Genomic DNA, 16,309 nt, shown 5'->3' with positions numbered 1-16,309 from the left:
TCTGCAACATGTTCTGGTAGTTCAAGTAACAACATAATTCTTAATCGCTAATAAATTAATTCAGTAAGCGCTGGTACGCAGCGAGGTGTACAGTAGAAGCAGATCCATATAAATGCATAGTATTAATAGTCTAAAGAGTTGCATGTTGACGCCTCTCCTAAATATACGACGACAATGCGTTTACGTTTTCTATAATATACAACAAAAAAACAATGTCTAAAATACTGACGTTGAGTAGGAGCTTTTGCGTAACTAGGAAGGCAACCCCTCGATGTTTTGAACCTGACCAATGGTGCTTGGCTTCCTGAGGAGAAAACGATTTTCCCCAAATTTACGAAAAAACAAATTCAATAGGGTTGATAACTATTACTTGTTCCTAAAATGAAGCTTCGCGTAAAATTTGAGTGTCATCTGCTTAACTGTTTTCACTTACAGATTTTTTAGATTGTTATGATCAAAAAATATACAGGATATCCCAGGATTAATGGAAATAAATTTGGTTTTAGAAGACGAATGTTCGTTCGTTGAAGAGTTACGTAGTCTCAAAGATGAAGACTTGTTTATAAAATTATTCAAATTTCTCAAAGTAGGGCCAAGATGAACTAATGAAATTTTGCAGAAGTATTTTTTGAGTAGAGATGCATCTGAAACAAATTTTCCTACTCACCTCTCATAGCTAGAGCAACCGACAATTCATTTTGATTCTATACCACAAATTTTCACTGCCTTCGAGTATTATTACTGAAAATTGAGCATTAAAAGAAAATTTTATTCGAAAACTTTTTTCCTGAAATTTCATCATAAAAATGATAATATTTCCGTAAAAAACAAAATATGTGTTTTGTTCTGTTCGAACAACCAAATACTGCCATGATCTTTTCTCGATGCTTTGGATCGTTGTGCTTACTGTTTTGTGCACAAATTATGCCGAAGATTTTTCAATTATTCTTTAGCGGACACAGTGAAAAGGCAATAACGATTCCAGAAAAAGGGGTAACGTAACTCTTCGACGAAGCGTTTCCAGACATACCTCAATAGAAACTTTTTTTCTCATTTTGAGGTACTGAACCCTATATTCGAATTTATTTCCATCAATCTTGGGACAGCTTGTATAATAGATCAAAAGCATTTTTGCGAGGCCTCCTTGGGGAGTCTTTTTTTCTTGCTAGTGTCACTACAGCGAAAATTTTATTTTTTTCGACATATTTTTTACAAGCTGCGCGCGTCTGCTTCGCAGGACGAATTTTTTCACTCAACTTACTTTTCACAAGATGGCGCCGGCATGGTGGGCAGTTGAAAAGTCAAATGTAGCCTTTCCTAGAGAGTCCTCTTTTCAAGAGACTCGAGGTGTGCAGAATCGGGTGTGCAAATCCCGAAATTACCCCGGACAAACAGATTTGATTAGACTTAGATAACGGGCAAATAACCCAAAAATTCAAAAAATGTCAGATATTCGTACTGTTTGTTACAGAGAGACACTCCAATGAAGTATAGATTGCTCTATACCGCCTATTTCAGAATCACCTTGTGTTTATGTATCTATAAACATCTCATGAGAGTACCGTTTCACTCTTATCCCAGATTCAGCATGGATATAGCCTAGGTGTAGAAACACAGTCGGTGGCCTACGTCTATAAGCTGTATTTTCTCTCACCAAAGTGTGCCTGCGCCGACAACCTTCAACCGGGGGAAACTACTTTCTTATAATATAAAAAAGCTTAATAGCGCTGAAGAAAGAAGATTACCAGTTTCCACTCCGGTTGTACCCTTAGGCTTAGGCGAAAACAGTGCATGTTTTTTCACCAAATTGCTATAATGCCGGCTGCTGTTCACGCAGCTATGACTCGCGGTTAGGACATTGTCTTAATAGTCGAGATTATTCGAGAAATCCTCTTCTAATACTATAACTACACAAACTCTTCATTTCCTGGCTCACTTTCCGACTCGTATCGGAATATTAGTGCATTGAATTTAAATTAGAAATAAAGCTCTTTCGGTATGGATGAAGTTTGTTGCTTGAAGTAAACGGATACGGAACTTGCTTCCCAGTCGTGAAACTTTTCATGAAATGACATATGAAATTAAAACTAAGGAAAAAATTTGCACTTAAAGTCCTTTTTCAGTGAAAATAATATGGTCGTATTTAATTTTACAGATAAAATCGGAGGTATATCTGATGAGCCATTTGAGAGGCCGAAGTCATCAAGAAGCTATCAAACAAGCAAACTCTGGCAACACCGTCTTAACAGCAAATGAGCTGGAACAATTTAATCTTAGACAAATAGTTGATGCTCCAGCTGGAAAAGAGGACCCTGCAGTTATTGCTGCAAAGGAACGTGCCAAAGCTTACCGTAAACGGTGCAAAAAAATAAGACAAAGGATGACTCTGAAAGGAGCTGAATTCGAATCAACATTTACATTTGAAAATGTAGATTGTGCCAATAAGAGAAGTCTTCTGAGAAATATCACTGCTCTTGGAAGCATCATCAATCAAGCAAGTCAGGGACTGTCGCCTGCAAATGTCGCTAATTTGATCAGGATACTTCATGAAATCAATAGAATGGTGACAAAAGGCACTCAGAGTGATTTCTTGGTCTTCCAGTCCGGAGATGGATTCGGAGTTTTGGCAAAATTGTTGACTTTAGGCCAAGATACAAATACTTCCCTTTCATCTAAGTAAGTTTTTTATTATAACCATTGACCATTGATTATCGATTTTCTTGTGCTATCGGATGTCTTCATTATAAGAGTTATACTTTACCGAATTCCAAGCTAACTACACAAACGGTAGATTTCGATTAAACTATATCTATCATTTCAGTTACTGAAGACAGAAAGACCATCTGATTTTGTTTCTATGATCTGTATATAGATTTTATAATGTTATTCTGTCTATCGTCGTCAACTGAAACGATGGATATATAACTTATTTAAAACTGCCGTAAGCGTGTATTTTGTCAGCCAATTTTCAATAATAATGATCATCTGCAACCAGGAAATATTTTATGAAATTTTAAAAGTAACATTTTCGAAAACCAGAGTTGATCTCATTGATTAGTCCAACTTATAGTATGTCTTCTAGTATGGGATCGAGAGATAAAAAAAACCTGTTCAAGATACACTAATCAGTGAAAAGTAGTAAACAGATCTGCGTTCTCCATATAGTCAAAATTTATTCGAAAGTGGAAGTACTGGGCCTAAGTCCAAATTTCTAAAATGTTTAGTTCTCTTTACCCTCAATTCAAATTATGAGCTCCTTTTGCTAGATACAATAATTGGTTATTGTAGCATATGTCCCCCATCTGCTCATCTTTTGCTAATGTTGTGGCAAAAGATTTCGAAGCTGTTGAAGCATTTCTGACTGTGGTATAGACCACAGTCTCTTTAGGTGGTTTTTGTAATTGGTCTCAGGTGTGCTCGATTAGATCAAAGAGTATCAACAAAAGGTGTCACTCATCATTTCGGCCGGAAGGGACGAAAACGAAAGCAGATTTTCGTTCTGTTCGTAAGTCCCAATCTGATTGGTCGCCCAGGTTTGACTTTAGTGAATCTGAGCGCAGTATTGCTGGCGCGTAGGGTCTCCCCACTTCAAGGTTAAAATTCCATGTATTCGATCTTCCCTAGTAAATCGGCAAAGTGAAACCTCTTGGTGATAGGAACAGGGAATTTTGGAATATCCTGTTTTCTCTAGTAGTAATCACCTGTATCTTCTGAAAACTGGCTCCCACTCTCTGAAACAAAATCAAGTAAAAAATTGAAATAACAATGAACGAAAGATGGAACTTTAAAATGGTAACTCCGTAACGTTTCGGAGCCTATATCCGATTCCTTCATCAAAAGAATTTTTGAAAAATCTTCTTGCAGTTTCTCAATTGACATTGAGCCGATTCGGAAAAAAATGGTAAAGGAAAAAAGTGTTTCTTTTGACTTCAAGAATCTACTGTTGAAGTGTTAAAATATTTGTTCAGTTTATATAACTGAAAAATATTTAGGTATATATGATGCGAAAAACATCAATATCCTTAACACGTTGACTGTCCCATGAGTCACATATGATACATAAAAATTTTCGCCAGGAGTCCATGAGTCGTATGTGATTCATTGATTCATTTGACGTTCAAGATAAATATGGTTACTTTTCATGAACGCTGCAGTTTGGTCGGTTCATATGGGCTTAACGTCTTGTAGAAATATGTATTGATAGCCTCAATCATAATTAATCATACGTGATTCAAGAAACGTCAGCATCAAGCCTTCCATTGGACTTGAAGATTTTGAACAAGAAAACTTCCTTAAATGGCTGCAGAATTAATTTTTCATAGAATATATATTTTATCACTCAAAAGTAACCCTTCTCTTTGGATAAATGTGTTGGACGTGGGGGGTGAAAAAAAAATTAGAATGGGGACAGTCAACGTGACTTTCGACGAATAGTTTGATTAATCTAGAGAATGTCAAAAACAAATGAAATAATGTTATGCCTAGTGTCTCTTTTAGTGAAGTCAAGTATTCAAATTGATAAGTAAAGGGTGTTTTTTTAGAGATTTGGTTTTTAAATTGCCAACACTGTTTCTAGTGATTGTTAATTTGGGAGTCGGTGGTATATTTGTGATCAGTACGTTTTGCCATTATACAATGCAAATTTCAGAACAACGCTTGCAAATTGTGCAAATTTATTTTGAAAACCATTGTTCAGTTCCCAATCTTACCGTGCCCTACATCCATTTCACGGTCGACATAATCGTCCATCCGAGCAAGTTCTTCGGAAAATAATGGATCGTTCTCGTACCAGGCACACTCTAGTTGACAATACGCATTCACAAAGACGTCGTACTGTGCGCACAGAAAAAGTTATTGCTGCTGTGAAGCGTATAGTGTTGAAGACCACCCAAATCAGTCGATTCTCGATTTGCCATCGTGCACAGATTTAGAGCCGTGCCCATCCACTTTGTTTAAGATTTTGAGGAAAGATCTTGGACTTCGAGCTTACAAGATCCAACTTGTGCAAGAGCTTCAACCGCACGACCATTATGCGTTCAGTGAATAGGCCGAAAACAATATTCAGCTTTTTCAATGCAACATTTTGTTTAGCGGTGATGCTCATTTTGGGTCAAAAGGCTATGTAAATAAACAAAATTGCCGAAATTGGAGTAAAGATGACCCAGAACCTTTATTGAGACGCTCTCACATCCATTAAAAGCCACTGTTTGGTGCGCTTTATGGGCAGGTGGAATTATTGGTCCATATTTTTTTTAAAATGATACCGACCAGAATGTTTCCGTTATGGAGGGCGCTTTTGTAGAGCTATGATTGCCGACTTTTTTGTTCCCAAGTTGAATGGTATGGATGTGGCAGAGCTGTGGTTTCAACAAGATGGTGCAATATGCCACACAGCGCGCGACACCATCAATTTAGCTTCAGCCATGGCTTCCATATGACCGAAATCATTTTTAAGGTCTAAAAGAATAAGAACATTTATTTGAATAAAACGAATACCATGATAATGAAATTTTTAGGTGTTTCATTTCATTTTGAATTTGTATACCCCTGGAAAAAAAGCACCCTCTATTTGGAAACCATATTCTTCAATACTTATTGAACTTTCTTGCAAAATTCTAGATGGCGTTTTTGTGCGATGTAGATGTCTACTAGTGCGAGGTGCCTATTAAATGTTTTAGAGAGATATGAAAAGATCTTTAACGTCATGCGGTAATAACGTCAAACGTTATTAACGACGCATGCGTATTTCCGTTTTCAGAATAACGGACGGTATTTACGTTACCGCATCCCGTAATTTACCGATGGATAACGTAGCAGGTTATTGTAATTAACGTTGTTTTCTTGCCTTCGCACTTCTACTTTGCCATTTGTTTGGAGAGAAATAGGTTATGTTTCGTAACAGGAGCCTTTAAATCACTGAACTCTAAAAGAACTGGAACGGCATCTCAATGCAAACTGAGGAAGACTGAAAGGGAAAATGTAGAGCAATATATCTCTCTGCGCACTGTCAGTTGGGTTATTACATTGGGTTAAACAAAAACACCGGGGGCGTTCAAGTGATACGACTGCTTTGTCCGAGTTCTGATGCGGTTGTTCGATTGGTTGCCGAACCATTAGAAAGAGATGGGTTGCCGTACATCTTCCCTTTCAATGGGACATACTTTTCGTCATATTTCAGTACATAAGAGGCCCTTCCAGTTTTTTTAGAGTTCACTGCTCTAAATTTACATTGAGTAGAACTGATTCGGATTTTTTTTCAAGAGAATAGTAATAGAAGAGACGAAATATGTTTCTCAAGAATAATCTAATAGGTAAAAGTGTATATCTTCAACTAGTGGGTCGCATGAAAGGAAGAGTCAAATAGAAATGAAAATTTCCATATATTGTTCAATTCTGAGTACTTATTTCAATCTCATATTGATGATTATGAACTATGCAACTTGTTTTCAATAGGAAATAAATGGGTTCAATTCGAGCTTTTTCATTAAGACTCATAAAAAAAGAAACATCTAGATTGGACATTGGCTTATGGTTTGATGGCAGGACACAAACTATTCTACGTTATCTCTACATATCCTCCAGAAGATATGATGAAAATCCAATATTAAATTTCAGAATCAATTCCAATTTTTCTTGGCAACTATAGTGGCCACTTATAGGTCCATGTCCATAAATTTTAAAATTAGAAAGCATCACTGTGAAGAGGTATTTAGAATACAGTTTAATCAAACTCCACAAACAAAAATTCCTGTGAATGCATATCCATATAAACGCACCTAATCCACAAAAACTGTAATCAACCCAAAAAGCATTAGAAACCTACGTCAACAACAAACTTCGGAATTTACCGATCATCTGTTGCTTACACTAATAATGTAGATTCGTATCTCCCATACGACTAAAATCTGAGCCAGATAGCGCAAGACGTTTTTCCATTACCGCATAATTAATTGCATTATTAGCGTACGTCGGCGTTATACGCTTTACCCATATCTCTCTATTGATATAACAATTCTGTGAAAATATAAAGAAACTACCAAACCATAAATTATTTTTTGCCAGTTTTTTTGCGAAACAGTTAATAATTTAACTGCGTCGATATTGTAAAAATGTTCTCAAAAGTGTTTGTTAAACCTCTTGTATGGGGGACAGCTATACACTTTGCCGTCTTTACCACATAATCGTGATTAAGACGCTCAAAACCATTTATGAGCCGGTCTAGTGAAACCAATGGCTTATTCAAAACGACGACGGCGAAAGTACGTTCGCTTATCATGAACTTTTCTGAGTATCGGTATCAGTGGATTATATTTATATTAACGTGTTGCGCGCGTCCTGTGTTTTATCGAAACATTTTAATTTTTTCAAAAATAATGAAATTTCTGTTGAGATTAAATCCCCATTGAGTTCCAATTGGGCTGAACTGAATAGTTTTCAATGAACAACCCTTCCATCCTTCAAGTCAATTGGCCATCCTACTGTTCTCCTGACTTACCCAAACCTCGAATTTAAATAAGATAGATTAGGGAAAAAGAACTAAACCGTACTGATAAACCCGACAGTAAAAACCCAATGGTTTGAATTAGAAAGGACCCTTACGGAGAATATTCGGTGAAAGGTAAAAATGAAAAAATGTACTTCCACCGAAATTTAATTCGATGCTATGAATTAATTCCACATTACTTTTTTGAACATTACATAACACTACTTCAAAACTCATACATGTGTATAAATATTTATTGTCCATGTTCTTTCGTACATCCAGAACATAACAGAGCTATAGCTGTAGTCATGACTTTTGTCATTTGTTTGATATTAATTTTATATCTGTATCTTCCTTTTATAGAACCCTGATGATGTGCTGTAACTTATGGCAATTACTATGCAACAACACACCAGGTGGCATTAAGAATTGCAAATATGTCATTATGAGCAACAAGATAATGCCTATCATAGATCTGCTGAATTTAACGCTACAGGTGAGCAGCCCAATAATATTATGTTACATTTTCATAATGTTGTTTAGAATTGAGAATTTTATTCATTTAGAGATATTTCAACAAGGTGTCCTATTCACTGTTAATTCATAATTATTTTGCATAATAACTCTTCGTCTGGCACATTTACCCTATCCTAGATTTTATGGATCAACTTCACAATATATCATCTGTACAGAATGTCCCAAATTCGAGGTATAATGAGGGAGTCTCATGAACTAGATGAGCTAGAGCAAAGCAGATGGTTTCTTTCCGTGCTTTTCTTCTAAGAAACAAATAATAATGAAAACTGTACCTTTCTAGGATGCTTCGTTTTTGAACTATTACCAAAAATTCAGATTTTGACAATTTCGAAAAGTTCTCATAACTTTTTGTTTTTGAAGATCTGAGGCTTAAACCTTTTATAGGCACTTTTTTACGAATAATCCACTGACAATCTTTTTTTCACCAAAAATTGTCTGTATAAAATATTCAAGATGGCTGAGTTACAACCCTTAGAATTTCGAAAAAATTCAATAAAACATCAAGTGCGGGACTCTGAAGATGACTCCGGAATCGGAATAACGAAACAAAACATAAACATATGGCTGGACAATGAATGGTTCACTACATCCGAGACTATCTGATTACTTGAATAAGTAATCACTTAAAAATTGTTGTATGGTGCGATGTGGTGAAAACAGTTTAGAAAATTGAGACTGTTTATTGAAAGTACTTATGTTTGCAAAGTGCTTTTTTTGTTACCTTATTTCAGCCCTTTTTTACGATGATTGTTGGAGGGTTCGAAAAAGTTTGTGATGACCATTGTGAAAAAAATTTTAGATGATTTAGACGAATTTCATCGATGAGATTTCGAACATTTTTCTCAATTTATAAAATCGTGGCTATATTGAACAAATGCTAGGAAAAGATAATTAAACCAAATTTTGTCGACGTTTCGGACATTCATTTTATTTTGACACATACCACTCTGTATAGTATAAAAATGTAGGGTTATTACGCTTGTCAAAACATTTTTGAAAAAATCCTCAACTTACTTCTTTTTTCGTAAATTTTTTCAACGTTGACCAAGTTTGATTATAATTTTGGATTATTTTCATCAGAAAAAAAAATGATATCTACGTATGAAAAAAGCAAAATTATCTTGTATTAGATGTTGTATTAGTATGAATTAAAATTTGGTATATGAATAAAAGAAAAATCAATTTCTAATATCAATTTGCCTGCAACTTTCAAATTTTTTGATAGATGAATTGTGGAATTCGAAAGTTGCAGGCAAATTGATCTCAGAAATTGATTTTTATTTTATTCATATACCAAATTTTAATTCATACTAATTCTTTTTCAACATCTAATACAGGATAGTTTTGGTTTTGGTATCATATCTTTTTCTGATGAAAATAATCCAAAATTATAATTAAACTTGGTCAACGTTGAAAAAATTTACGAAAAATGAAGTAAGGTGAGAAATAAAAAAAAAATGCAAGAACTCAAAATAAATATCTCGGAAACTGTTTATTTTTGAATATCAATGAATATGGCTCAAACGAAAGCAAATGAGTGATACTAACACCTCCTCCAAGGTTCACGTCTAATTTGGAAACACAATTTTTGGAACTCATTCTACGATGACATTAATCGCAAATCCTGTAGTACCTAGTAACTGATCGAAAATCCTGTAGTATTCCGCATTCGTTCATCCTAAAATGAAATTCTCATTTCATCACCACTTTTTTAGCTCTCCCAATAGAAGGAAATTCTTTGTCATCCTCTTCATTCGCAAAATATAGGTCGTTTAGATTCAGATGAAACATTATATAAATTCACTTACATTGAATATGTTCGCTATTTGAATGAGCGGACCTGAATTCTAAATAGCACTTCCTGAAACCCCTGTCCTCTTTCTTTTTCAATCACTTTTGGCATTTTTGTGATATTATTTGATATTAGTTGTAAAAGCGGCGTTATGACATTAACGAAATTTCTTGAGTGCCAACCTTACTCCGTTCTAGTTACAACTTGAGAAAATTATTTCATGGCCAACCGACTGCTAAAATAAATGTGAATGGAGTATACCTAATTCATTTGAGCTTTTTGAAATTAAAAACATGCAATTGTCAAATAATCATCCGATCATCAACAAAACTTGCTATGAAAATTGAATTGAAATTTAAAAACTCTGAAATATCTATCCTCGACAACATCCAAAATATATTAATACACATTGACCGACATTGATTACGTTAACTGCAGATAAATGATTCACAATTTATCGTGTTCAAAAACACACTACATATCTACCTATATTATATTTAGATCATCAAACATTATTTAGAATGTGCAACCTAATCTTTATGTACACATCTCGCACCCTCAAAGAGTAAAAAGAAATACAACAGTAAAAATGGCGTTTAATTCTATTAGAGAGAATCTGTTTCGTTTGATCTATGTATTTATGAACTATTGCACCCTGAACATGGTATTTTATATCCAAGATTGGATTGTTTTTCTATAGGAAGTGGAACTTTAAGTCTAGTGTAGAAGTTGTTAGAGTGTTTTCATTATAAAAGGCTAAGGTGCAATTATGTTTCTATGCTATGGTATTAATCCTTTCTCTGAGACCTTAAGTATAGAAAACTGCAATAAATTCTGGTAGACTTTTCATTATCATTTTTAATGGTTGACTTGGGGCGAGATTGCTGGTGTTGGTTGACCAATCTTCTAATCAAACTTGGAGTGTAGTCGTTAAGCTTAAATGTAGAAGTGATCTTGTTAGAAATTTCTTGGAGGAATACAGAGCCACTAAGTGTAAATTTTTGATTGTTTCTGTGAATGACACTGCAATGTAAAGTGAAGTTCTGAATAGCAATACAAAAAAGAAAGCAATACAAAAAAGAAAGCAATACAAAAAAGAAAGCAATCAAAAAAATCCAGTCCTTTTGCAGCTTTTCAACGTGATGAATTTTTACGCATTGCGAACCTTTACAAGATTTAAGGTGAAAGACATCCCGAATTCATGCATAAAAAGATCGAATTGAATTGGATGAATTGCCCAATGGACTGAACATCAATTTGATTTCCATGCTACTAGTTTTCCTCTCTACGGACCATAAAACCTTAAATCAGCTATCTAACGATCGGATCGTCGGCTTTTTCAGGACGGAAATTTCGATTTGTCTTCTGTCATCGGTTCGGAGGTTAGTGGCTGGACTCGTTACGAAGGGACTTCCGATTGATTTCGTTCATGCTTGGATATATATATCTGTCGGCATAGACCCAACTTTGGTTATTGTGGATACAATATTTGCATACTCGACACAAAGGGTCATTCCTTCCATTTTATACTACATTTTTATGATTGTGTTGTAGAAATGGATAATTGCCCTGAATGAGAAGGTTCAACATGATACAGCAAAACTTGCTTAACCAAGAATCCAAGAAAAGGAATAAATCCTTCGAAAAATTATAATCATTCCTGAAGTTCTCACCTTTCTGGCCTTGCTTGTTCTGCAAATACAACTATGTAATTTGATTTTTATTCAATTAATCAGTTTTTTTTTAAGCTTCAGTATGTGCGTTATGAGTGCGTGAGATGGCTTACGGCTCATTTCAAACTATACTCCACTTTCATTTTAGCACTTGGTTTGCCACGAAATTATTTTCTCAAGTTTTTGTAACTAGAACGAAGTAGTGTTGGCAGTCATGAAATGACATTAATGCCATAACACGTTGCCACAACTAATATAAATTATGTAATATTACAAAGATGCCGAAAGTGAAATTGAAATAGTATTTTATTTTTTGCTGAACGAATGCGAAAAGTTACTACATACAGGACATTCGATGAATCTCATCGTAGAATAAATTCCAGAAAATTAATTTTTCTATCTTTCATTTAACTTGTCCTATACTACATTGTAAATGTCTTAAGCGATCAATAAATATATAACTAGGTATTATCATTATTGTTTTTTGAGAATTTAGCATTCCATACGAATCTCGGAATTCCTACAATCGCATTGTTGAATTTTTCCTCAGAAATTTTGCGTTTCATGAAAAAATTGCTAGGGACAGTTTGATAATTTTCAAGGAATTTTAATTAATGCTCGATGGTTCCAAAGATATTATAGCCCATTAATATATATAGTGTCTTAAAGGGGATTGCTGTCAACACGCACTGCTGATTCTTGCAATGCGCATCAGTACAATCAAAAGCAAGGCGAACAAAATATTGTAATATATTTGTGTAATGAATGTTTAAATGAATGAAGTATGAATGATATTATTGTTGTGATTATAATTATTACTCGAACGTTTTCCCTGGTGCTTCGGATATCCTGAGTGAATCTGGATTCCTTATTACTTTCAATGCAAAAATGCTGACTAAGCCTAGTTGCACACACACCGATTTTGGACGGCCGATTTTATATCTGTCGTCCAAATTTCAATAGTGAACCACGTGTGGGAACGGGACCTTGCACATACGCCGACTACTGATCGGTGACGGTAAAATGCCGGTGAGAAACCGTCAAATACCGGCAATACCGGGATGTAGTGGCGTACGTGACTAAGTAGACGCTTGTACAAGCACCGATTGTATACCAAAGAACTCCTTCTTGAGTTCAATGTTTTTTACCGACCATTTCAGTCGACTTTAGTTGATTGTTTGGACGGTAAAAATCCGGTTAGTGTGCTAGCAACTGCTACCGATAAAATATCGGCCGATTTTATTCCGGGCCGTCTTAACTCGGTGTGTGTGTGCAACTAGGCTTACAGTGTCCACATTATTCTAAGGAGGACCAGATTAGTTTGCTCATTTTATAAATCTGTAAAATCTAAACATATTTTCCACTTATACAGCTTTGGTTGGATGCACATGACGTCTTCTATCTTCGACTGAAAAAATGTGGAAAGGTAGTTGTTTGTTGTGGCTTACATGCCTTCAAGACTTAGCGTGCACAGGTGCATTTTTTGACAGAATTGTTACTCTCGTCACGTCTTACAATAACAGCATCACCTCCTGGAGAAACAAAAATGTATTATTTTCGACTTTAATAATTCCAATGAACTTGAAAGAACAACATCTTACTTGACCCAAAATAATCGAAATATTTTGTGCCTCTCTCGCTCGCTCGCTTGTAAACTAAAATGTGTTTCAGGGTTAATGTCCATATCTGTGTAATTACTGCACATTACTATTATACAGGTCTGGTAAAGCATGATATAGGGATAAGAAACATCACAGGAGAGGAAAAGAGAGGAGAGTTAAAGGCAAATCGCATCAGTTAAACAAAGAAAGCATTCTAAAACAATATCCACCGCTCCGGCGCTCACTTGCACTCATAGAAGGGAGAATATCTCATTTTCAGTCACCTTATTCGTTCAGAAGAAATGGTAGTAAAGAAGTGGAAATAGAGGAAAAATACTCGTTCTCTTTATTTTGCGGCCGGTTTTGTTCATACATCTTTGCTCCACTCATTGTTTTGCTACCTCTAGACCATTTTTGACGAACCTGTATGCTTCAACCAGTACGAAGATCTAGCACCTATATATTGAAGACTTTATGAGAGTAACAGACTGTCCGTTTGAAAAAATCACCGCACGCTAATGCTTAATCATTAACAGAAAAAAGTCATTGATGTACAGGTGATTACTAATATACCGCCATTTTGTTCAGAACTGCTTTTAAAATGAATGTTCAACATCTCTGAGTAATTCAAACATAATATAAAATCAATTTTTTATAGAATGTCGAGAACTACGAGGAATCTTTACCCAGTGAACCATTGTCAACATCTCTGATGAATCTGCTGGCCGATATTTTGATAAATGTTTCGAAAAATGCTCCAGCGAACAGGGTCCAAGATGTAGTAAGGTAAGATTTTTTATTCAAAACATGCCCTAAGTGTCTAAACTGAAATTACTTATTTAATGGTTTAAGTACTGCCTATTGTTAATGTTAAAAGTCAAAAAAAGTCGGCACAATTTTCATGTCAGAATGAGTTTCAAAGGTTATTTTCGAAGTTTTTTTATTATTATTTTTTTATCAAGTTTGAGAACTCGCGACTAATATCCAAATTATGCATGAAAATTATTAGTCTGATGTGCGCAGAGTCTAGTCTGGTGAAGAACTGAGTGATTATATGCGAAATAATGTCATTATGTCCACGAATGATTTCACAGAAGCTCTGTAAGCTTGTACGAGTTCGGAGAACCAGTTGTGTTCTGTGTAGGCACAGTACTGTTAATTTGAATCCAACAGTAAATGGTGGTCCGTACAGTATCCACTCTCTAGCCCGAGATCGAACTCAGTACCTTGCTGTTGCGATATACTGAACCGATGCCTTGACCACCAAGCTACGGACGCTAATTTCGAACATTTTTTCGATAAGGATGAGAACATCCATCGAGTAACATCTACATTCTTTATCTAATTTTGAGGGGCCATAATCCGGATAAAATATCTAAAATCTTCACCTGACATTCTTCCTAATGTTATAAACATCTCAATACATTCAATATAATTTTAACTTTCTTTACAGCATTATCCTCGGTTTTGTGAATCTTTATTATTTTCACATTTTCTATTTGTCATGAACCTTGTTCCCAGAATTTGGTTCTTTACTTAGGGCATTCCAGTTCATACATGCCTTCGGACTAATACTACGGCTTCTATGAAACAATATTTTTACATTTTTGGACTAGACAGATGAATACAGGTTGTATTTTGAAGATGTGGCTTTTTTTAACAAAAAACAAAGCATTCCACCACAAATCACTTATTCAAAACTTTCAAACTGATCAAGTTCAATTTTGACTGAAAGATAAAAAAATTTTTTTGCAAAAATCAAAGGTGAAACCTCCCCATTGCAATCATTCTGTTTTGGATTTCTACTTGCTATGATTACACTTTTAGTACGCCCTGAGTATATTTTCAGACCAACTTTAATTTCCACCTTTGAATTTTCGGTAAGAGTTCGGTGATCAATGTTTTATATTGGGGAAAATAATCTTAATAATTTTTTTAAATTTTCTTTCAAAACCTGAAACGCCTGCTCGACCATTCGTATTGGATTTGAAAAACAACCACACAGTATGGAGTGCATTGAAACACAGGAAAATAACCTCCAAAAATTGATAATCTCAATAAGATTAATGCATGTTTCAGCTTCGTTAGAACTTCTGGGCTTGCGAATCCCCAACCCAAAGCCAGTAGTGATTACATCGAAAATTATAAATTTGGGGTCAACAATTGTTGTAGTACTCTTTAATTATTAACTCCTTTGGTTTTTGTGATGTAAGAAGTTGTACTCCGCTATCAACATCGGTTTCAGCTCGAAAATGTCATAACTGTGAATTGTGCCTATAATATTCAGACGCATATCCCGTTTTTATCCCAGTATTTCATTCCATTCCCATGTTCTTCGGTGATTCAAAACCACTTATGACAGAAATGTGTAGGAGAGTAACATATAGCGGCAGTTGCAGATGCTGCATCGATACACGATGAAGGAAGGAAATGGGGAAAATGATTATGCGTATGCCAAATGCTATTGGTAGGCCGATGTACTTGAATTATTTATCCACCCCCTAGAGGGCGAGATATTTTCTCGTCTGTGGGGGAAGGAAGGAGGAAGGGAACTTTTACCAAAACGGGCGTAGCGTTGGGTTAAGGTGTATCATATTCGCCTGCGAATACTTTTAGGAATTTATACTTTAGTGGGAAATTGTGTATAATCCCCGATGGAAATTCTCATTTATTTTTTCTATTTCAAAGCGGAAGACGCTTTGCTTTTGTGTTTTGAATAATTTTTCCAAATGGTTGTTAGTTCGAAAAACTAAGTAAGAAAATAAAATAAAAGTTTAGATCGCCCTCACAGGAAGTTAAAGGTTTGGAAACTTCAAAATTCGACTGCAGTTGAAGGAGTATTGCTGGATCACGTTTTAACTTGCTCCAGAAATGTTATCAGGAAAATCTGTAAATGTAGGGTTGTTGAACAACCAAGGAGCAAAATTCGATGAGATTGATTGGCAGCTCTGTAACCATAAGAGCTAGGAAATTGGATAGCACGTTTCCGACCTCGATTTTCAAAAGCGCATCCCTCTATCTTATTTTGTTTTCAAGGTATAAGTTAAAAATCATTTTTCGGCTCTTTTGAGTTGGTGCCCCTATTTTGCAAATTCACAAATCTAACCCCTTGTTTTTTTTACATTTCTCACACTCAGTTGCAGGAACGTCCATTATACTGTAATGGTCCCTTTAAAATTTTAATTCATAATTAAACGGGGTTTTCTGTTGCAAGTAACCAGAT

At 35.2% G+C, this 16,309-nt stretch overlaps 1 protein-coding gene across 2 annotated transcripts in view; it reads left to right on the top strand.

Moving 5' to 3' along the window:
• LOC123308728 (S phase cyclin A-associated protein in the endoplasmic reticulum) overlaps positions 1-16,309 on the top strand; it is a 140,526-nt gene that overhangs the window by 21,095 nt on the left and 103,122 nt on the right. Inside the window, exons 8-11 of one of the 2 annotated variants that reach the window (XM_044891518.1) lie at positions 2,156-2,676; positions 7,847-7,979; positions 12,858-12,911; positions 13,745-13,872. In XM_044891518.1, the coding sequence (XP_044747453.1) occupies positions 2,156-2,676; positions 7,847-7,979; positions 12,858-12,911; positions 13,745-13,872 (836 nt within the window). The remainder of the gene's footprint in view (positions 1-2,155; positions 2,677-7,846; positions 7,980-12,857; positions 12,912-13,744; positions 13,873-16,309) is intronic. The other variant, XM_044891519.1, reaches the window with a different exon arrangement.

This window comes from Coccinella septempunctata, chromosome 2 (genome assembly GCF_907165205.1).
Source record: "Coccinella septempunctata chromosome 2, icCocSept1.1, whole genome shotgun sequence".
Classification (NCBI taxonomy): Eukaryota; Metazoa; Arthropoda; class Insecta; order Coleoptera; family Coccinellidae; genus Coccinella; species Coccinella septempunctata.
The sequence above is the reverse complement of the archived record's forward strand: the minus strand, read 5'-3'. Positions and strand labels throughout refer to the sequence as shown.